This window comes from Protobothrops mucrosquamatus, unplaced genomic scaffold, assembly GCF_001527695.2.
Source record: "Protobothrops mucrosquamatus isolate PMUCROS unplaced genomic scaffold, P.Mucros_1.0 scaffold2515, whole genome shotgun sequence".
Classification (NCBI taxonomy): Eukaryota; Metazoa; Chordata; class Lepidosauria; order Squamata; family Viperidae; genus Protobothrops; species Protobothrops mucrosquamatus.
The window spans coordinates 9,850-31,570 of record NW_015388579.1 but is presented as its reverse complement, the minus strand read 5'-3'; the positions used below and the strand labels follow the sequence as shown (position 1 = coordinate 31,570).

General features: G+C 38.5%; 3 protein-coding genes across 6 annotated transcripts; 2 read left to right on the top strand and 1 right to left on the bottom strand.

Moving 5' to 3' along the window:
• Nucleotides 1-1,018: 1,018 nt before the first annotated feature.
• Nucleotides 1,019-6,299, bottom strand: ALYREF (Aly/REF export factor). Its single transcript, XM_015825153.1, has 6 exons — nt 6,049-6,299; nt 5,644-5,775; nt 4,230-4,377; nt 3,812-3,875; nt 2,773-2,944; nt 1,019-1,842 (listed from the first exon to the last, which is right to left on the bottom strand). The coding sequence occupies exons 1-6, from the start codon at nt 6,277-6,279 to the stop codon at nt 1,828-1,830; spliced, it is 762 nt and encodes a 253-aa protein (XP_015680639.1). The 5' UTR covers nt 6,280-6,299; the 3' UTR covers nt 1,019-1,827.
• A 34-nt stretch (nt 6,300-6,333) lies between these two features.
• Nucleotides 6,334-9,818, top strand: ANAPC11 (anaphase promoting complex subunit 11). 4 transcript variants are annotated; one of them, XM_015825154.1, is made up of 3 exons: nt 6,334-6,382; nt 8,943-9,082; nt 9,165-9,818. In XM_015825154.1, the coding sequence occupies exons 2-3, from the start codon at nt 8,974-8,976 to the stop codon at nt 9,308-9,310; spliced, it is 255 nt and encodes an 84-aa protein (XP_015680640.1). In that variant the 5' UTR covers nt 6,334-6,382; nt 8,943-8,973; the 3' UTR covers nt 9,311-9,818. The 4 variants fall into 4 exon arrangements, with proteins under 4 accessions (XP_015680640.1, XP_015680643.1, XP_015680642.1 ...); XM_015825157.2 differs by lacking the exon at nt 6,334-6,382 and adding an exon at nt 6,411-6,518; XM_015825156.2 differs by lacking the exon at nt 6,334-6,382 and adding an exon at nt 6,421-6,499.
• Nucleotides 9,819-14,254: 4,436 nt separating this feature from the next.
• NPB (neuropeptide B) lies at nt 14,255-16,459 on the top strand. The gene is made up of 2 exons (XM_015825152.1): nt 14,255-14,524; nt 16,222-16,459. Exons 1-2 carry the CDS (start codon nt 14,255-14,257, stop codon nt 16,348-16,350), a joined length of 399 nt encoding a protein of 132 aa, XP_015680638.1. The 3' UTR covers nt 16,351-16,459.
• The last annotated feature ends 5,262 nt before the right edge of the window (nt 16,460-21,721 follow it).

Below are 21,721 nucleotides of genomic sequence, written 5' to 3'. Positions count from 1 at the left end.
CGCAGATCTATCAATAAAATTAAACATAATGGCTAACATAAAAATCCCAATAGTATTTCAAAACAAGAACAAAGACTTTCATATTAAGTTTCTTTACAAAAGTAAGGAATTTGTGGGTTTCTAGATGTTGCTTAACTATAACTCTCTTCATTAGCTATTGAGAACTGTAGTTCAATAACATTGCAAGATTATGTTTCTTCCTATATTATGCCATAGTAAATTACCAAGTTTTAAGTCTGTGTACTATTTTTATAGCTTTGATATACATTAGAAGAGCTCTTGTTTAGACCAGTATTTCCTACTAATGTATCTGCACAATTATGAAAAATATGCTGCCTCCCTATATAAAACTGAATGTACTTCACATTATATGGATGCTAAAATGAAATTAAGGACAAATGGCAGTAGTGTTTCCACTTTATATTAATGCATTTTGTCACTTCCTTGTCCATACCAAGTCATCTTTCACACGTATGGTTAAGCTTTTTATCAGTATATGCCTTAATTAGATTGAATGTAAGGAATTTACATCTGAACATTTTTTCCCAAAATATTTACTGCTACACTTATGTAAATTACAGAAAAAGTGTCACATATTACTATTTTCCCAACATCTAGCACCTACATATATTTGTTTCATTGCTATGTAACAGGTTTTTTTGTTAAAAATCTTAAGTAATATCAAGAATCTTCCATCAGCTGTTACTCCTGCATAACTTTGGTATCCTGCTATATCCACTTTTTCATATTGATGCATTAGTTTCAGCATTAGAATATTCTGATGTTGAAGGGGCAATGTACCAATAACTAGACAGGCATTAATCCTTTTTAGTCTAAACTTAGAACATGTTGAGGATGCTAGAAAAGAGAGGTATCTTGGGTACAATTACTAGAATTATCCCTTAGGTATCTCACCCACCAGATGAAAGTTTTCACATTAGTCTGATATTTACTCCATCCCATACCAGTTAAGATCTAGAAATAGTCTTAATCTATTACATAATACATTACAGCATAGACCATTACAAATGTCTTTAGATTTACTTAAAATAAGAATTCAATAGGGAATTACAAGTTGAAAGACTAAATCTTTACTTGGCATGTTGGTGTCACTGAATTTTCACAGCAACTATTTTACAGTAAAAATACTGAGGTGGGACCAGCACTGAACTTTGGAATCAAGTGTTAAATACAAAACAACTTTAACAAGAAATTTACTCCCTCCCCATGACCTCCAAAGTCAGCTTCACCAGGGAACATCACCTCCCTGCAACAGTAGTCACATTGGTGGCTTTCGCACAAACCGAAGGAGAAGAGTCAGCACACAGAAGATGGTGGGATGCAGAGTTTACAAACCTCTTCTGGAGCAGAGTGAAGGAGGGAGACCTGAGAGAACAGAATCCCTCCTCATGGGAAGGGCAATCAGCACCAACTATTTAGTTGGGGGCTAGCAGGCCGTCTGCTTCCCCTATTCATCTTTGCTTTTGCAGCCCCAAGACTAGGCTCCAGCTGCAACACGAAGCAGACATTTACAGCTCTAGACACATTTCTATTTTATTACTGCCAAAGTGAAAAAGCCACTTTGGCCCAACAGGCAACCAGTAAAATTTTTCCCAAAAATAACTCAGTACAAAACAGATCTGTTTCAGAATTTAAAAAAAAAGAAAGAAACCTTTACATGAGTTTAAAACCTATTTCAAAACATAAAAGTAAAACAAATTCCATTCTTGATATTAGTAGCCGCCGCTATACACCCTTTCCCTCCCACTAGGGAGCATGGAATGAGATGTCTGCAGTCCTTTCCATGCATGTGACGCATCATCAGATTTAACTGGTGTCCATCTAGAAAGAAAGGAAAAGACAATTATTTGGCTGTAAACAATTAAGTAAAAACTTAAGAAAGCAACAGGTTAGGCATAGTGATTCTCCAGTGGCAAACATAGCTCTGGTATTACAAATTTTGCCATGAATCATTTCAAAGTAGAGTCACACCCAGAAAAGGATTTTTTTCACAAGATTTGCAATTTCAGCTTTAAAGTATTTGGAAGAGCACAATCCCCCAATTCTAGATTTTCACGAGTCTTTAAAAAAGATGGAGAGTTCTTTTCTTATATATGTATGCATAAATATCTGAACCTATCTCAATTTAAATACAGGCCTGCTGGTTTAATACATGCTAATTGTCAGGGATCATCATTCAGTAGCAGTGGAGATAATTTATTAAAGATGCTTATATATAATAGACCATAATTTTGATTCTCTGTTTCACTAGTGCCATGGCCTTAGAGATAACCATTATGGATTATTCATTCATGCATGTGTACATGTGTGCACATACAAATAAAATTTTAGTTCCAAATAATGTTTATTATAAAATGCAGCAGTTTACCCAATCTGACCCAAGCATGAATAGCAATTAAAAAAGCAAATTATGTCTGGATACATTCATGAAAAATGTAGAGTTTAGAATTGCTATTACATTATAGAACTTGATTTCTTTTGTGGTTCAAAACATGTTCTACCATGTTAACTTTAATGAGCATAAATACGATAAGTTAATCATACTAGAATCATAATTAACTAGTGTTGTCAGGACTGCCTTCATATTAGTGTGGTTTTCATACCCAAGAGGAATATACAAGCAACTGAAAATATACATGCCAATTTATTCAACTAAAACATTACTGCAAAGTTATGGGAGTTGTACAAGTACATGCCAATTCAGTCATCGGGGCAACATTCTGCCTCCATCTTCTTTAATACATTACTTACCCTAGCATTATAAGCATCCAACTGTGCATCCAATTCTTCTGCAGAGAGCTGCTGTTTGGAACTCCTAGCAGCCCCTCTGCCTCTGCCTCTATTGCCACGACTGCCTCGTCTGTTGCCACCGCCAAAGCCACCTGAGCCACCACGGTTTCTTGTCATACCTCCTCTATTTACACTAATATCACAAAAGATACTAAATTAGAGGTGCTCAGACATACATAAGCGAAAATGCAAAGTATATCAGTTTAGAGGCTAATGTAAAAGTGAGCATTATGACAGAACATGATCAACAAACCACAAAAGTGAATCGTTGTATCTGATATCTCTTATAAACTGGAGGCCCTTTGAGTACAATTACTTTAGAAAAATACAGAATTTCCCTAGCCTCTATTTTAGGTACCAGAGTACGTAATAAGCAATAGGTCTACTTTGGTTTATGATAATAATCAATTAACAGTATGAGGGAATCTAAACTCTGAAATAGAAAATCTTTTTGCTGGACAGCAGGGTTGCAATATGAAGTATATAAGATCAAATACCAATTTTGGCTATTTAAGGAATGCCACTATCCCCATTTTAATTTTTTTTCTGGAATCATAACTAATCAATTACCAAGAAATTTGGTCTGTTTATTCTTTGTAAATTTATTTTTCCATTTTTTCTAAAGTTAGACAACTAATTTAAAGGAAAGCAAATCAAATATAAGATACAAATATATAGTATATATCAACACAAAATGAGTTGAATAGTCTATTGAGTGAGGAATAACCACATTGTAAGATGTTTTCCTCTTATTTTTCCCCTTACATACAAATGACTGGTCTACATATAACATGTTAGCCACCCCAATCTGTTGAGCAAGCTTTGCTTAAGTATGATTACACCACATTTTTAAGTTAAAAATTCAACTTCAGGTTTTTTGTATGAATACGGCAGACTCCACTACTGTCTGTAGTAATAATATACTGATACTACCACAAAATCCTGAAAATAGCATAATCAATCTTAATTAAAGAAATGAACATTAAGGTAAGTTTTTTACCTCTGTATTGGTCTCCTCTGGGTATCTATCTGTGATGTAACCAGCTGAATGTTCATGGGACGTCCTAAGAATAATAAAAAGAATTAATGTCCATGATTATCATAACAACTTAAAATAAATCCAGCAGTCAAAAATGCCAATAGAAAATGGTCAGGAAAAGACCCATTCAGAAAAGAAGGATCTCCTTCTTCTAACATTGATTTCTATTCTGGGCACATAGAGGGAGAATGGAGCACTGAACACTCCTCTACCAATCCACTACTCCATTATATTGTATTCCATATACTTGCCCTAAATGTAGGTCCTTGTCACCTAAGGAGAATGCTTATATACAAGTAGCTGGTTAATTACCAAAACCATGTCAGATCACCTCTCATCCTTGTGTAACCCCCAATATGATTAGCAAGTACATACATACCATCCAAGGGAACGCAATTGTATTGCTTCATAGCCTTCAGAGCATCAGCTTTCCTCTCAAAATGGACATCTGCAGTACCTAGACTACGTCCAGAACGATCATAGTGTACTGCTGCCTTCTTCAGTGTCCCAAATTCTGCAAAAAGCTCCTGAAAAAATGGAAAAGTAAGGTTAATGTATGAGAATGGTAAGAGGGTCTTTAAGTTTATTCAGAAAGCCTAGAAATGTATAATAGAGGACTGTATATCCCTACGCATGTAATTTTGCTCTTATGTCTATAAAACAGTCCTTATGTTAAGGTTGTCTTTTTCCTGCTTCAACTGATATTTAAAGATTTATACTTTATAATCTCCCAATCAATCTTATTTTCTATACCCGCCCACCTCAATCAAGTAGCTCTGGGCAGCAATAATTCTAAAGCAATTAAAACCAGTACAAAATATGTACTGGCTGAGAAAATTATAATATAAATGCCAAAGTCCTCCAATAAATCAGTATATTTATAACCAGTGAGGCTAGTATTTTTAGAATATTAAAAAAAACTGCTCATAATATTCACGTCAAAATGTTTACTGATTTTTCCCATTTATATCAATGTTCCTCCAAAGGAGATAAAAACAGCTTATATACAAAATCTGTTTTGTACTTTTCAGTTCTATGAGAATGGACAGAGCTATAACAGCTGATCAAAGTCCCCTTGTGAGCCTAACAGTCTAATGTGGATTTGAACCTTCCCCAGCCAATATTCTAATAGTGTTCCTCAACCTTGCTAACTCTGAGATGTATGGACTTCAACTCCCAGAATTCCTCAGCCAGCATCCTCAAAATTGTCATGGTTGAGAAACATTCTAATCACTACACTATATCAGTTTCCTAGTATTCTCTTTGTCCTAGGATTTGGTCTAGAGATAGCAGTAACATTTCATCAATAGTTTTTCAATAAAGAACTGAAGCTGCATTTGAATTAGATAAACTATTTTTATTTTTTGCAGTTTCAAGAACAAGCCCAAAGATTTGTTCAACAATATAAATGGGCCACCCAGAATAAAAGTTCCTTTAACAGAAGAAACATTTGTACGACCAGACGGTTCAAATGTACCTGAAAGTTGGTTTGCAATAAAGCAGAATTGCTCAAATATTTTATAACAAAACAGTATATGCCATTACTTTCAAAATATAGCATATCATTGTTGAATATTATGGCTAATATGGCTGATGCTAGAATCTAGCATCTGGCTGATGCTAGAATCAATTCTCTGTCATAAATTAATTTCAGAAAGATTTTACAAAGACTAAAATGTTTTAATCTTCAATATTAGTGTAGTATTGTCAGAAAATAAATGAAAACTATGATAAATGCCATAGTTTATTCCATTTACGCACTATCCAGGATCCTTTATTAAGAACAAACATACCTGTATGTCTGCATCTGAAACACCAAAATCCAGATTAGAGACAAGGAGCTTTCCACCCGTTTCCACGCCAGCACCAGGGCCAAAGCAACTCTCGAACAAATCATGTTGCCACTTTTCAGGGAGTTGTTTTGGCTGTGAAGAGAAGGAGTTCCGATCAGTATAACCCCATCTTCTCTATTCGGCTCAACATTTTAATTTCCTTTTGTTTCCCAAATTTGTGGTCTAAACGAAACCCAAGTACACCAGGATACCGAACCAGACCGCAAATCCCAACAGAGAGCGTCTCTCCCTAAAGACGCCGGAGAATTTCGCCCTACGCTGCTGCCCCGATAAATTTAAAATGCCGCTCCTCCGTCTCGACCATGCCCGCTACTCGATGGAAGAACCTCCTAAAAGAGGCCTTACCCGGCTATAGGGCGCGGGCCTGTTCCTGCCGCCTCCCCGGGACAGAGCGGCTCTGTTCCGGATGGGGCCGCCTCCGCCTGCGCGCCCAGCTCCGCCTCGCCCAGCTCCGCCGCCTCGACCTGTAGCTCCTCTTCCCCGGCCTCGACCACCGCCGGCTCGGCCACCTCCGCCTCGCTGACTCCTGTTCAGCTTGATAATGTCGTCCAAAGACATATCCATTTTGTCGCCCATGATGGCGGCTCCCTCCGGTTCCTGGGCCTACACTTCCGGCCGCGCTATACCGGGGACCGGAAACGGATAAGGCTGGATTAAGAAATGGAGGGGTGAAAAGAGCGTAAGCGTACAAGCTTGGTTTCCTGAAAGAAATAAAAGGCTGCTTTCCCTTGGCGAGGTTTTATAGGAATGGGGGCCTGAGAGAGGGCGGGGTCCTCCAATGTGGTGGCTGGGAAGAGTTGAGTTTGGGCGCGAAGGTTGGTGCGGGGGAGGGGGGAGACAATAAAAAGGGAGGGGCAGCGGCGGCTGTTGGTGGGAGGTGCGGTGGGTGGAGCTTTCTTTTAGCCTTTGGCTTTTTTGGGGGGGGGAGGGGGAAGAGAAAGAAACGCAGACGGCGTTCGCAGGGGCCTCTGAAGTACTATCACCCTAGTCACGTGTTAGCGTCTTATGTTTGCGAACTTACAACTTATTTAGGTAAACCCCGGAATGAGTGTGTCGTGCGAAGTCAGCTAGTGTGACGTGTTTTCACTTTCCGAGCCTTTTCTCTCAACACGCCTGTTTTTCCTAGTGCCGTACTAAAGTGTTATGAACAATCAAAACAATAGGATAGTGATAGCAAGGCAATGCCTCGGAAGCATTAACCCAATTTTGGAATTGCGCGGAATGTTTTTAAATAATAGGAGAAAGCAAAGGCAAAAAGGAATTCTGCCCCTTTCCCCGAAGGTTGGGGCTTAATTAAACCATATTGGTTATAAGTTTGTAATACTAGAGCAAGTAAAGAAAAATGTAATGGCGAAGCTAGTAATTAACGAGAAACCTGCCACGTTTTTTCCTGAGGATTAGTATTAGAGAGTCAAACCATTTTTTATAGAGTTTATGATGTGATTATTTTAAAATTTGGCTGTGTTTGCATGCAGTAAAATTACAGCAATTGAGATTTACCGGTATAAATTGTAGTAGAGGTTTTTCCATTATATTAATTTTGGCGAAAAGGCAAGTTAGATTTTAATTAATACTTTCAAAAATTGCAACGTAGAACTTATTGGAAATAGGTCAAATATTGCATGATTGAACGGGTGCCAAATTTGAATACTGTAATAGAGATGCAAAAATGGGGATTTCAATAGCAGAAGGAGAATGCATTTACTCCAAATATTGTTCTCAAGAGAAAATTGTTATAAGATGTTTTATCATTGCTTGTATTACTCCATTGTAGCATGTCCTAATTGCTACAGTTAGTAACTGATTTTCTAGAAACTGTTGGAAGTGCAATGAGCAAGGTGGATAATTTTTTGTCATATGTAATGGCAATTCAGTAAAGCTCAATGGTTTTGGAAAATAATACATATTACAATGAGACAAATTTTGAAAATTGACTTCTCTTTGCAACCAGATACATTTTTATTAAATTTTACTAAACCATATATTTCTTCCAAGTATGCAGAACTAATTTTGTATATGCTAATTGTATAAGAAAGGGTGTTTGGTCCTTTGCTTAAAGAATTCCTAATTAAGTTATAGGACTATATTTTAAAGTTAAAAATAATCTCTCGTCTATATGTAACTTTTCCTAAATTATCATTTACTCTGTAGATTTGTACCACATTCTAAGTTTCTTTTTTAGTGTTTATACAATTATATTTAAATTTTATAAGAAATTACTAGTGTAACCTAATCTGTTATAGCCTATAATTTTAGTTAGTGGCTTACACTGTGTTAACCTTGTACTTTGTACTTTTAGTTTGAATTTTAATTAGGGCTTTTGTATCTCCTTTAGTAAATGATGTGTCATAACTTTATAATTAACTAACTATATAGTGAAAAACTAACCTCCATTACATTTTAGATTCTATGATTATTTTTGTTCTACTGTTATATTTTGTGCTTTATTCTTATATGCATTTCATGTTTCATGGTTTATAGTCTTTTATAAAATGCTTAATACAATTTTAAAGAATCTAATACCTAAAGCAACTTTATTTTTTTTATTCACCTATGCTGTTTTTTTAATTAAACATCCAGTTGCAAGCAAAAGAGAGGTGAACTTTAAAACATTCTGCAAGATAGATTTCCTATTTTAATTCTTCCCCAAAAATATTCATAGAAGGCATGTTGGGAATCAAGCTTCAGTTGCATCTTATTCAGCAACCCTTTTTCTCCTGTATCTTCTTTATGCCATCCTTTAATTGGTAAATGCAATAGATGACATTTATCATACATTTATCATTTACATGAACCTTTATTTACAATTCAAAAGAGACAATTAACAAAGGAAACAAAAAGATCAAAACACCTTCTCACTAGCAATCAACATCCAGATAAGCAGAGATTAACACCAGGATTAATAGCAGACCAACAATCAAGCTATAAACAGTATACCACTAACTAGCAAGAAGATAACACTCCCACTGAGAGGGCAAACTACTGTGCAGAGAATGCAAACCCCCCATCCCTTTTAGCACTGAAAATGTTTGCTAGTTGAGTAATAAAGCTTTAACAAGAAAGCAACCAAGGAGTACCAAGTTTTAACTGTTAGCAACAATGATGGCACAGAACTGTTAAAAGCTATGAAGCTGTATGGAAAATAATGCTATTTTAAATAACACAATTTTTCATATTTAAACTATATAAAAAGCAACAAAAGAAGTTGCAATTAGCCTCTTTTTTTTTCTCCTCTTCAGATACTATTCTGACCTTAGTAATCTGGATACAATGAAGGTGAAAATCAAGAGCTGGCATGGAGTTGCTTCCTGGCTCTGGGTTGCTAATGATGAGAACTGTGGCATTTGCCGAATGGCTTTTAATGGATGCTGCCCTGACTGTAAGTATTAATCTTAATTTTTTTTGTCTTCTTGAGCTGAGTATTCCTTTGATTTTGCCCTATTAACATTTTTGTTTTACAGGTAAGGTACCTGGAGATGATTGTCCTCTTGTGTGGGGACAGTGTTCACACTGCTTCCACATGCACTGCATACTGAAGTGGCTTAATTCTCAACAAGTTCAACAGCATTGTCCAATGTGCCGACAGGAATGGAAGTTCAAAGAGTGACTCTGACAAGATTTCTCCCTCTCTTCTTCCCCAGCTTCCTTTGGATGTCATGAATTCACAAAGCTTGTTGAGATTCATCCCTTTGTGTCCCCTGAATATTGTACATACATTCTGAGTTGCCAGAATTGCTAATATCAATCTAGAATCAAAGAAAACTGTTATTGTATATTACAATATTTTCTCAATGCCATCATCCTATATACAGATGTCCCAACGTATGGTACCACACCAGCTCAGCTCTCAAAGTCTATAAAATACGAAGAAAGTGATGACTATGTCGGTATGAAGGCTACAAGCAACTAAACCTCCAGTTTCAATTTTAGTAGTTGATTGAAATGAAATAGGATTGATTTGCGTAAGAGAGGTATCTCAGCTGTATTTTTATTAAGACTATTGTTTTAAATACTGTTGTAAAATGTGTACTTTCAACTTCAACATAAAATACCCAACTCTCACTTTTCTTGTGATATGTATTACTGATGCCATGCTTTAATAAACAAAAAAATTCTTAATTTCTTGACCCTTTGTAGTTTTAGGCTCAATTTTAACTTCATAATATGAGATTGACTTGTTCAAAACAGAGAAAACAGTAGTTCAGGGGTGTCAAACTGCCAGCAATGCAAAAAAAGTCACGTTACGTTGCAACACGTCATGTGACACGGTGAGTTTGACACCCACACAGTATTCTACTAATACAGATTTTTGATTTACATCTAAAAGTTGATGAGTCCATAGCTCAGGCTTGTGCCAGCACTTTGCTGCACATTTGGCCCACGGAACCATAATTGTTTATTAATTTTTTAGGATTATAAGTGGATATATTAAAACCACTCCAACTTGCTGGCTTCCTGCTCTGAGCCATATAGCACTGCCAGCCTTACGAAGGCAAGATGCACTAGTGAGAATACAGAAAAATTATCAACAGCTCAGTCCTACCAATGCTGACCGTCCTCATTTATCAGCAGGAAGACTCAAATCAAGGACCCTCCCCCACTGGCACTTGCACAACATCTGCCCAACAATTTTAACATCAATTCCCAATGGAAAGCCAAATGAATCACTATAAACGCCCAGTTATAGGAAGACATATAAATGATCCTCATAAAAGTGCCAGGCTTTGAACTATCATGTCAGCAATGGACAATCCTGAATAGGATTCGCAACACAGCATCTGCCAGGATTCTGTATAAATGGGGCATAGTATCCTCCCCTCAAATGTGACTGCAGGATCCCATGTCAAACTAGATCACATCGTGACTGGCTGTAAGGTGAGGGCATATACTGGTCCATTATCTTTTTTTTTAATATAAACAATGCTACGCTTCAATGGTTAAATGGTCTAGACCAGGGGTGTCAAACTGCCGGCCCATGTGCTGGACGCGTCATGAGGAAATTGTGCCCAACCCATTGCCAGCAATGGGGGGAAAGTTCCGATACGTCGCATGACGTCGCGAGTTTGACATGTCTGGTCTAGACATTGATATTTGAACATAGATTTTTTTTCTACATTTATATTTCATTGGGTTGTACTAATCTGGTTGAAATGTTAATTTACATTGCTAGTCCATGTATGACATGCCATACGCTAAACAATTACCCCATCTTTATTATTTTATAAATAAGTCAAGATGGCAAACACACATACTTTCCTCCTATTTTCCCCACAACAACAACCCTATGAGTTGAGTTGGACTGAGAATGATTTCGTCCAAGGTCGCTCATCTGGCTTTCATGCCTAAGGTGACATTAGAACTTAGTCTCCTGATTAACCACTACACCAAACTGGCTGCGTTTGTTCTTAAAAGACTTATCGGATCTTGTTTATTCCCAAGTAATAAATGAGATCATTTGTACAGGATGAATTCCAATGAATTCTTTGATTTATTCCTTACAATGCTCCTGGTGTGTTTCAACCCAGATTGGAATTCTTGGTTCTAGCTAGCCAATACAGGTATCTGTTGTCAATGCTTTTGACAGTTAAACAGAGAGATGATGGAATAAAACTTATGGGAAAGGAAGCAATATTTATGATCTTCTTTCAATCAAATGATTATTCATGGCAAAAGATTCCCATACTAGCTTAGTTTCATAGCTATGCATCTACAAACCAGCTGTTTCCAATGTTTCATCCTGAGGTAGGTGCAATCTGCTGGATATGCCACCCCTGCCTTCAGTGTGCAACTGAAGCTCTTTATGCTATTCAAATGAAAAGTGATGCTAACTAAATAGCCATCAAGGAAAAATTCTCTATTTAAAAGAATTACCTACCACTTTTGATGATCTCTGGAATCTTCCCAAGCATGGAGAATTGTGCTTTTTTGCCACAAAACATGACACCAGGGTCTTGTTAGACACAACTGATCACTAAAATTAACTATAGTTAAAAATATGCTCTTCCTCAAATGTTCCCCAAAGTTTGTTCCCCTGAGCAAATTTTAATTAAAATGAAAATTGTATTCTTGTACCTGCTCTATTTTATTTTTAGCTATAATACCTAATTTTAGGTTAGCTGCTTTTCTGCTTTCAATAGTCTAGTTACTGCCTGGCTTCATATATTTCTATCAAGCCATGTTTTGATTAATGTTAAATAAACTTTAATTGACTAGTATTCACACAACACTAAGTATAAGGAAAATATTTTTTTCTTATCAGGGACTACAATTTGGAGGAAGGGCAACTGAGGGCATGTTTCCTTTTGTAGGAAAAAAATTGAGTGTTGAGATAAAGAAACAGTAGATGTGAAGTTTCACTGAGGCTTAATACCATTACGCTACATCTTTTGATGGCTAAGTATTGACAAAAAAAGTCATGTTTCTAAATTGAGGGTTTTGTTATCAAATTATGATGACAGAATCTGGAGTTTTGCAGGATCTTAGCAGCTAAGTCACAAATTGTAGTGGCTGTTTGTGTATGTGTGGCTTTTGAAATTTCTGGAATTTGAAATAGCTGAAAACTGGCAGAGTGATTTTTATCTTCTTTGGAGAATGAAACACAATGTAATTTCTTAAAATACTCTTTTTACAGTTTATTGTTTTGGACTGCTGTTAGGGCTTTACTTTATAAATTGTATACATTTTGTTATACAACAATAGGACAATAGGTATACTGTACACCATATAACTGATACATGGGTTATAGCAATAAAAGTAAACTGGATTAGTATTTTTTTTAGATGAGCCAGATACCATAAGAGGGCAGCAACAAACACTGTATCTTATTTGTAGAAGAGCCATGTATGATAGTAAAAACTCAGGAATCTGGTTTTCCAACTAGCAATTCTTTTTAAGATATCCTTTTAAGGCAAAAATTATTTTCATGGACTGAAATGATGAAGTGAGCTGCAATTCATGAAAGATTATGACTTTTAATAAAATTTATTAGCTGGAGAAGGTGCTACCAGGGCTCCTGATATATATTCTCCTTGGTCACAGCATTTTACTATAGCTGTGAAAGGTCTACTTGAAAGAACAAAGCTTTGTTCTGTTAAAATTAAAAACATCATTCTCACCATCCTGTTTTAGCAAGAGACAATTTCCCATCCCAGAATCAAGGATTACATACAGTTACAGGTATTCCTTGACTTACAATAGCTCGTTAGTGACCATTCAAAGTTACAATGGCACTGAAAAAAGTGACTTATGACTGTTTTTCTCCCTTTTACAATCCTTGCAGCATCTCCATGGTCATGTGATCAAAATTTAGCCGCTTTGCAACTGGTTCATATTTATCATGGTTGCAGTGCTCCGGGGGTCAAGTAAACAGCTTTTGTGACCTGACAAGCAAAGTCCATGGGGAATCCAGATTCATTTAACAACCATGTTACTAACTTAACTGCAATGACTCACTGAACAACTGTGGCAAGAAAGTCGTAAAATGGGGCAAAACTCACTCAACAAATGTCTCATTTAGCGATATACATTTTGGGCTCAATTGTGGTGGTTGAGTACTACCTTTACAACAGACAGCAAAAAATATAGATATTTGCATTGCAAATGAATACAATGCTGGAAAGGGCTTGACAGCAGCCCAGTTAACCCCTTGTTAACTATCAGAACCTCTTGTAAAAACAGCAGATTTTAAATTGTTTACACATGGAGATTTGAGAAATAAATCAAAGCCAGAAAAACCCAGACCACTGAGCTTATCTTTAGATCAGTGTTTCTCAAACCTCAGCAATTTGAAGATGTGTGGACTTCACCTCCCAGAATTCTCCAGCTAGCATGCTGGCTGAGGAATTCTGGGACTTGAAGTTCACAGATTGTGAAGTTGTTGAGGTTGAGAAACACTGCTTTAGATTAATGTGCCAAAGTCAGATTTCGTTGCAGTGCAGTATTAGGGAAGGATGTGGCAGGAATATTGACCCCGTTCTCACGACCCATTGAGCCAGAAACGATCCAGCTACAAGTCTTCTTGTTACGTGATGTTTCGGCGTACCTATACAAGGGCAGAAAAGGAAACGGGCTTCCGTGACTCACGGGGCTCGGTTAGCCACGGGTGTTTGCTGCAGCTTTAGTCGTCGAGGGAGCTTGCCCGCGCTTCCCCTCCCCCTCTCCCGCCACCAGGGAACCTTAACTCTGAGTCTCGTCCTCTCTCGACGGCGGAGCGACCCCAGCGCGTCGTTGTTCGAGTCTGTTTCTTCCGGCCAAAGGAGAAACGGGAGACGGACTTGTGGAACTTCAACTCGTGAGAGAAGCCGGCGGAGCGGACGCGGGCAGAGGGTTAAAGCAAGCCGCGATTGAGAGCCTCCCGCCGGGCGGAGCAGGGCGCTTCCTCCTCCCGAAGAGTCCCGCCGGGTCACGTGCTCGGCGCGGCGCTCGCCTCCACCGCCCGCTCCGGCGCCCCGGAGCCGCCTGGCTGCTCCCCGTCCCTGTCCTGCCTCCCCGGTGCTATAAAAGGAGGCGCCGATGGCGACCACCAACCCAGCCGTCGCCAGCCTCTCGCAGCATGGGCGGACCACCCACCTTGGCGCTGCTCAGCCTCACCCTGGCCCTGCTGCTCAGCCCGCCCGCCGAGGCGTGGTACAAGCAGGCGGCCGGCCCCAGCTACTACTCCGTGGGCAGAGCGTCGGGGCTTCTCTCTGGCATCCGCCGCTCGCCTTACGTGCGCCGCTCCGACGACAACAGCGTCGCGGACAGTAGCGCCGAGGACGGCCCCGCCGCATCCTCTCTCGCGATGTCCGAGGCGCGGCAGAACCTCGGCGGGCTGCGCAACATGGTAAGAAGTAGCAGGGCTCCGGGAACGGGACGAAGAGTAAACTCGGAGGAGGGGAGAGAGGAGGGAGGATGCTTAGGAGCGCCCGTCGGTGAAGAGTGCACCGTCGAATTGGATCTTGTCTCCCGCAGTGAATCATCTTTTTTAAAAAAAAAAATTTTTTATTGATTTTTAACAATTACAATCTTTAGTGCTTAGTAAACAACGTGTTGTCTGGGTTCACATATTTAACATTAACTTCTTCGATATAAATCTGTTCGATACTGCACAATCCAGTGGTTTTTTTCCCCCTGATCCTCCTTTCTTTCCAAATTGTTTTCATTTTCCCAGCACTATGCAAATGCAATTCTTGCTACTATTAATGCATACAAAATTGAATATAAACATCCTCAAGTATAAAAGATCACAATATGTTTATTGTTATAGTCAAATATTTGAGAAAAGATTGGTTAAACATAAAGTTTACATAAACGTTAATTTCAGAGGAATAATTTAGTTATAGGACAAAAAGTACAAGAATAAATTCAAATTAAAGGGTAGTTATAAGTCTTATAGAAACAGTCAATACCAAAAGAGTTCTAATCAATGTAATATGTAGCTAAGAATTTCATTTATACAAGCCATCCTCGTATTTTCATATTTCCCATAACAAAAAAAGGTGCTATTCTAATTATAAATCATGTCTTTCTTATGATAAAAGTCTAATTATATCTAAGGATTATCCATTTTTTAAATCATATTCAAATAAATATTTATTCATATAATGTCCCCTCTGGTAAATCAAATCTTCTGTTTTTTAAGTCTGACTCTTTCTTCCTTTGCCAAGTAGCTTTCCAGGCCAAGGCAATTAAATCGCCAAAGAATTTTTCCTCTCTTTTTGTGAAAGTTGCTTGGAATGAGGAAGACAATTTATGTAAGGTATTTTTTTGTGGGAATTCCACCCATCTATAAGCGCAGTGAATATTCTGATGCACCTAGTGCATTGAATATGGCATTTGTTGTAACAAACTTGATGCGTCTACTTTATGTTCATTGGTTTACGTTAGCCCTGTACTGTATTGCATATTATTTTATTGTAATATGTACTATAGCTGCTCCATTCCTAATTCCTTGAAGAACCAACCAAAAGTGAAAACAACATAGGAAATCCATCTGTGGAGATTCTCAGTCATTCAGGTCATGGTTGGTCCAACGGTACCTTTCCAAAAGGCAACTGGACTTCGTCTTATCCTTGAAGACATTTTGCTTCTTGTCCAAGAAGCTTCTTCTGTCGGAACTGAAAAAACATCTTGGATGAGAAATGTCTTCAAGGAAAAACAAAGTCTAGTTGCCTTTTGGAAAAATCACACTTATGGATAGAAAATCTGTAGCAATGGAAATTACGCAAGAAAAAAACGTAGCTGTATCAAGCATACGTACTATTATTCATATTGCAACACCATGCAAGTTGTATTTCTTCAGAAATAAATTCAGTGCAGTTCAGTGTGGGTTACATTTAGTTAAAGTGGCTCTCGGAGTATCAGTAGAATTGCTAAAAGCTTAGGGAGACCAGCAAACCCATCTTCACAAACTGCTTCTCTCCAAGAACCCTATTACACAAGAGGTCCATAGGGCATACTTCCAAGTAAGTACATGAGGCTCAGGTCTGTGCCTGCTCTGTTGCACTTGTCTTTCTTTTCTATCTTTTGTCTTTTCTGCAGGCAGTATGTGTGAAGGAAGTGGCTCCAGAACTGCAAAGCTGCCAGCTACTGCCTGGTATGCCCAGCACCATTCAGTGCAAGGCGGATGTCACCGTCTCTTTGGACCCCACTGACTGTACTATCCCATAAGCCTTGAGCAGGTGGCCTTCCCTGTAACTTCTATGGAGGCACTGGGAGGTGGGACAAGCTGGCAAGAGATGGATTTACCGTACTCTCTGTGTGAAAGGTGGTTGGATTTGGGGGTGATGAGGAATATGGTTTTATTTTTATTTTTTCTGCATCTGTTAATAAATGTGTTTTAAAAGGCTCCAGTGACCACCTATGTCTTTTATTATAATTTAAAAAACTCAACACAACCGCTGCAGGAATCCAAAGCATCTGCAGGCACAATGGATCTCAGAAAACTGAGAGACAAAGTTCATTTCGAGGCGAAAATCCTTATGCGTATTTGCCCAGTTGCAGTCTGTGCAGCTTATTTCCTAGCAAACAAATTCATAACAGCCTGGCTAGAGTAAGGTGTCATGTTCTCTATTGACTATCCCCACTTTCTCTGCCAAACACTAATACTTGAATAATAATATAGGCAATAATCATAGTTTTCCCTTAACCACTCCTTCGTCCATTGAAGGATGGAGAATTGTTTGTTGGCATTTAGCCAGAGCAGAAAGGCTTTCTCTTCACTCCAAAGAAACTTGTGAAATTTAAAAACCACCCAGTAATTCCCTGCCACGATATAGATGTATTCTTGATTTTAAAGGAAACCTTTCTATAAAAAGATTATTTCCACATATTTCTATTGACAGCAGCCTGATACGGGAACCCAATTGACATTTGCAGTGTCCACAAACTACGACTCTTCTCCAGGCTGTCTGACATAGAAGGGCCTTTCCCACAATATTTGTGAACTGATTCTTTTCAGTGGGAGAAGCAAATCAAACAGGGCATCCTGCCGCAAAGTAAATATTCCATAAAGAGCTTTGATTCTCATCCTTGCTCTCCTAATTGGAGAAGGGGGGTGGATGGGTTCTCCAACTCTATCCTACTGGTCCTGCAGAATTCTACAGTGTCTGGCCTCTCTTTGGAGGCACAGTGACTGAGCCCTCTGATTGCTAAAAGGTCTGAAAATAGTTTGTTACATTAATTATGAAGATTTTTACTGTCAGCATCAGCGTCCCAGGTAGAGCAGACAAGAAACGTAACAAGATGAACTATTTCTACTTTATTATAAGGCTACATTAACAGAATCTTGCAAGTCTGAAAGTACACATTTATACTGCCTGATTAGTTAGAGCAGATCCTTTCTAAGTTTCTTTCTCTGCCCATTACTCAGTTGCAGGCTCCTTCCCCTTTTATCTGATCATTTCCTGGGCAGCACATACCCACACACCCAAGGTCATTATCACAGAGAATAGATCCATAGATATAAACATCATCTACATACTGTGTAAAAGAGACAATCAACAAGCCAAAAAGAGAACAAAAAATCAAAACATCTCCCCACCAGCAATTAACACCAAGATTACTATCAGATCAACAGTCAAGAAGTGAACAATACCTCAATCAAAGAACTGCCAAACAGTAAAGAGGTCAACAACAACAAACAACTAAAAACACCTAGACCGCTCCCACCAACACTGACAGGGCAAGCCACTAGAATATAAATTGAGAGCATACCCCACTCTCTGATAGTGCTGCCTAGTTTGGCTAATGAAACATAGGCAAGAAAACAATCAAGCTCAGAGAGCACCAAAAGCCCCTCCTCATTCTCACATTCCATTCCAGGACTAGCCTGTATCAAAAAAATAAAGATGTTGAATTTTCTCACTGTTTCGCTGTGTGAAATAGTTACCAGTTTCTCCGAGAATGTGAAAGCAATTTAGGTTGAAATCTTAGGCATACATTAATTTAGGAGTAAGCCTTGCTAGAAAAAACACATTGAAACACACTTCCTAAATAAAAAGAAACTAGCACAGTCAACAGAAAATTATACTTCACTGATTTATGCTATACCATCAAGCTGGTGTCAACAATTAGGGACCATATAGACAAATAAAATAAAATGCTGCTGAAGAGAAAGGCAATGAGATGCAGAAAGGGACTGAGATGCATTGAAGTGCAGAAAAAAAGCTAGGTTCCTTCGAAATAAACTGCTGCTTAAGAAAGTCTCCCTTTTCTTCTGTCCAATACTTGCCTCTCCTCCCCTGCAGTTCTGTTCCATCCATTCTTCCCCCTTCCCAATTCTCAGAGACTGCCTGGATAAGTCCCTGCAGTTTTCCTTGCAAGGTTTTTTCAGAAATAGTTTGCCATTGCCTCCTTCCTAGGACTGAAAAATAATGACTAGCCCAAGGTCATCCAGCTGACTATGTACTTAAGGCATCTGGTTTCTAGTTTGATGCCTTAACTACTCCAGCAAACTGGCTCTTGGCTTCTTTTCTAATGACCACAAATTTAAGATGACCTCTGTCCCCTAATCAATTCACTACCCCCCCCCCCTTTTCTCATCTGACAAATATGGTATTTCCAAGAAGATGACTGATGCCATTAAGAAGACCAGTCCCAAAGAAATACCCTGTCACTTGGTACCTTCCCCAACCAGATTCAAGACAACTGCCATGAACCTTAGTCTGGTAGAGAGGTTATGTGAATCAAAGTCCAACACCAAAAGAACCAGCTGAAGGAAGGGAAGACTCCATGACAATCCAAGGAAAAATATATGAAATATTACAGTTGAGGTCACAAGAACCTTACCTGCATGAGAACCATTAAGAGACACAGAACACATTTTGGAGGGAAGTAAGGTTTGCTCTGAACCAATCTTCCATGAGTTTTGTTTTGATTAAAGGATCTTGTCCTCATTGATTATTTGTTAATCATTCATCCAGGCTTTATACATGTAATCATATCCCCAGGTTTACCTGAACTTAGCAGAAATCTCAATCATTTTTCCAATTTTCACAGTTACAGCGCAACTCCGCTCTCTGTGGGACAAAAGCAACTGCTCCAAATACACCAGGATTTGTACAGCAAATCTCTAAAGTCTGATTAATTCAACTATAGTTTTAAAGAGCCTTGGTGGGCGCAATGGTTAGAATGCAGTACTGCAGGCTACTTCTGCTGACTCCCAACTGCTAGCAGTTCATCAGTTCAATTCTCACCGGCTCAAGGGTGCCTCAGCCTTCCAGCCTTCCATCCTTCCAAGTTCGGTAAAATGAGGACACACATTGTTGGGGGCAATAGGCTGACTCTGTAAACTGCTCAGAGAATGCTGTAAAGCACTATGGGATAATATATAAGTCTAAGGGCTATTGCTAACATGAATGAGCAATTTTTCAGATGTTTGTTAAAGGTATCCACACTACAAATGAGTTTGTTATGGATGTACCCTCAGCTAGTGTTTGCCATATAAAGTGGAGTTGCTTGCACTTAAAATATAGCGCTCCCTGAAATCATAGGCACATAAAATAGATTATCTGATTTAATCAACAGTTTAATTATTATTACCATATGTTGAAATAAACTAGCGAGAAGGCTGAGTCCTATGGCTTAAGGAATGCTGTCAAGCAGAACCAGAAGTATCTGCACAATATTTAGAAGTGGCAGACCTGCTTAGAGAAGGGCCGTTGCCAGGAATGGAAGTCAGCAAGAAGATGAGAAAACCAAAGAAGAGCGTTCCCCCCAGCATTTCAAAAGCAATACTCAGTAGGTAACCTAGTATTACTTTTGAAAGGAATAGAGTGAATGTCTGGTGAGGGGTAAAAATTAAATTAAGTGATTGCTTAAACACCCTGAAGTAACTATAAGAAAAAACTAAAAGGAAAACCTGTAAAGCAAGGGTATCAAACTGCCAGCCCACAGGCCGGATGCGTCGTGCCTAAACTGTGCCCACCGCAGCTCCGGCAATGGGTAAAAAGTCGCGATACGTTGCAACACATCACGTGACGGGGCGAGTTTGACACCCCTGCTGTAAAGGAAGCTTCTAGCCCAGGAGCTAACTTGTTTTTTGGGGGGGAGGGAGAAAGGAGTTATTTTTCTGTGTTCTAAAGCAATGCAAGGGAAATGCTGCACTGATTGGTACACCGCGTAAGCTTTCAGGATGCTAGAGATACACCCCATTCTTACATACAGAAAAGAAATCAAGGTCCATTTTATAATTTCATTTATGTATCATTCTGTGATGCAATGATCTCTTCTCCTTTGCTGTCCAACCACCTACTTATTACATTTAAGAAAAAAAATGGATCTGTAGTACAAATACATTGTAGTACCAAGATGAATATTAGTTAGAGACATATTATTTCTATGCCTTTGCTGATTTCTCATAACGGGTGGTAGAATAGGATCCCAAGAAGAAGTTAATTAAGTTCATCCTGAAAGAAAAATCCTGAATGATTCCTAGAAAAAAAGCAAATAGAAGCATACTGATACTAACTATATAAAGTAAAACTGTATGAATGATGGCAGAGATGGTATGAGAGTGTAGTCCTTTTTCAACATCGGTGTGTTTATAAACCTGTGTCTGTAGGCCTTGGGACTCAATATATAAAGTAGGCGAGGTTTATCAATAATGTACCAAGGTCCCAAGAAATAAAAATAGTTATAATTTACAAAATAGTTTTAAGTACTTAAAATTCGGGGAGAAGGCAATGGCAAATTATGTAATGCTGCCAACCCCCCCTCCCTCCCCCAGGGGACTAGAATTTGAGCTCAGTTTAAGGATCTCTTTTTCTCTTTTTCAAGTGATTTTATAGAGAGCAAGAGTTGCCCCCAGGACAGTTGCTATTGTGTAGGTTCCTTCTAATCCAAACTAGATCTTAATCTCTTGATGTCACTTACCATTTATGATTAGAGATTGCTGAATCAAATTCATAAACAGCTTCACACTATACTGGTTTTTATTTTGATATTTTTTTTCAGTATGAAATTCATTTTGCAAGAGCTGAAACTTACCAAAGCTCACTTAATCTTTCCCTTGTGCTCACCTACCTATCCTTGAAATTAGCCCTCTATCCTTGAGATTAAATTCTTATGAGTACCCTCCTAGGTGGACGTCCATCTGAAACAGCAGATGTAGGTTCTCTAAACAACACTGATCTAGAGATAACTGCATCAAGACTGCTATCTAGAAACTATTTCAAGGGATTCATTCTTATAATTTCCAAGAGGCTTTTCTAGAATTACATCACATTTGCTTTTATATGTTCAAGATTCATTCCACTGCAGGAAGGACAGTATTAGTACCATTTTAATTTGTAGATATCTAGAATGTATTAATTCCAATGTGGTAATATCGGAAGCCAGAGGGGGAATCATAAACCCGTAATTTCTTTTCAACAATTCAAAGAAATCAGTTTACTGCCAGGGGCTTTCCTGCATCTGAACCAATTAATTATTTAGCAGTTTCCAGAGGAGAGACTGGTGGCCAGGTGGGAATATGAGTTGAAGTAAGAAGGTGATGGGAGAGGATCTAATATACCTCATTCCCTCTCTCAGAATCCCTCTG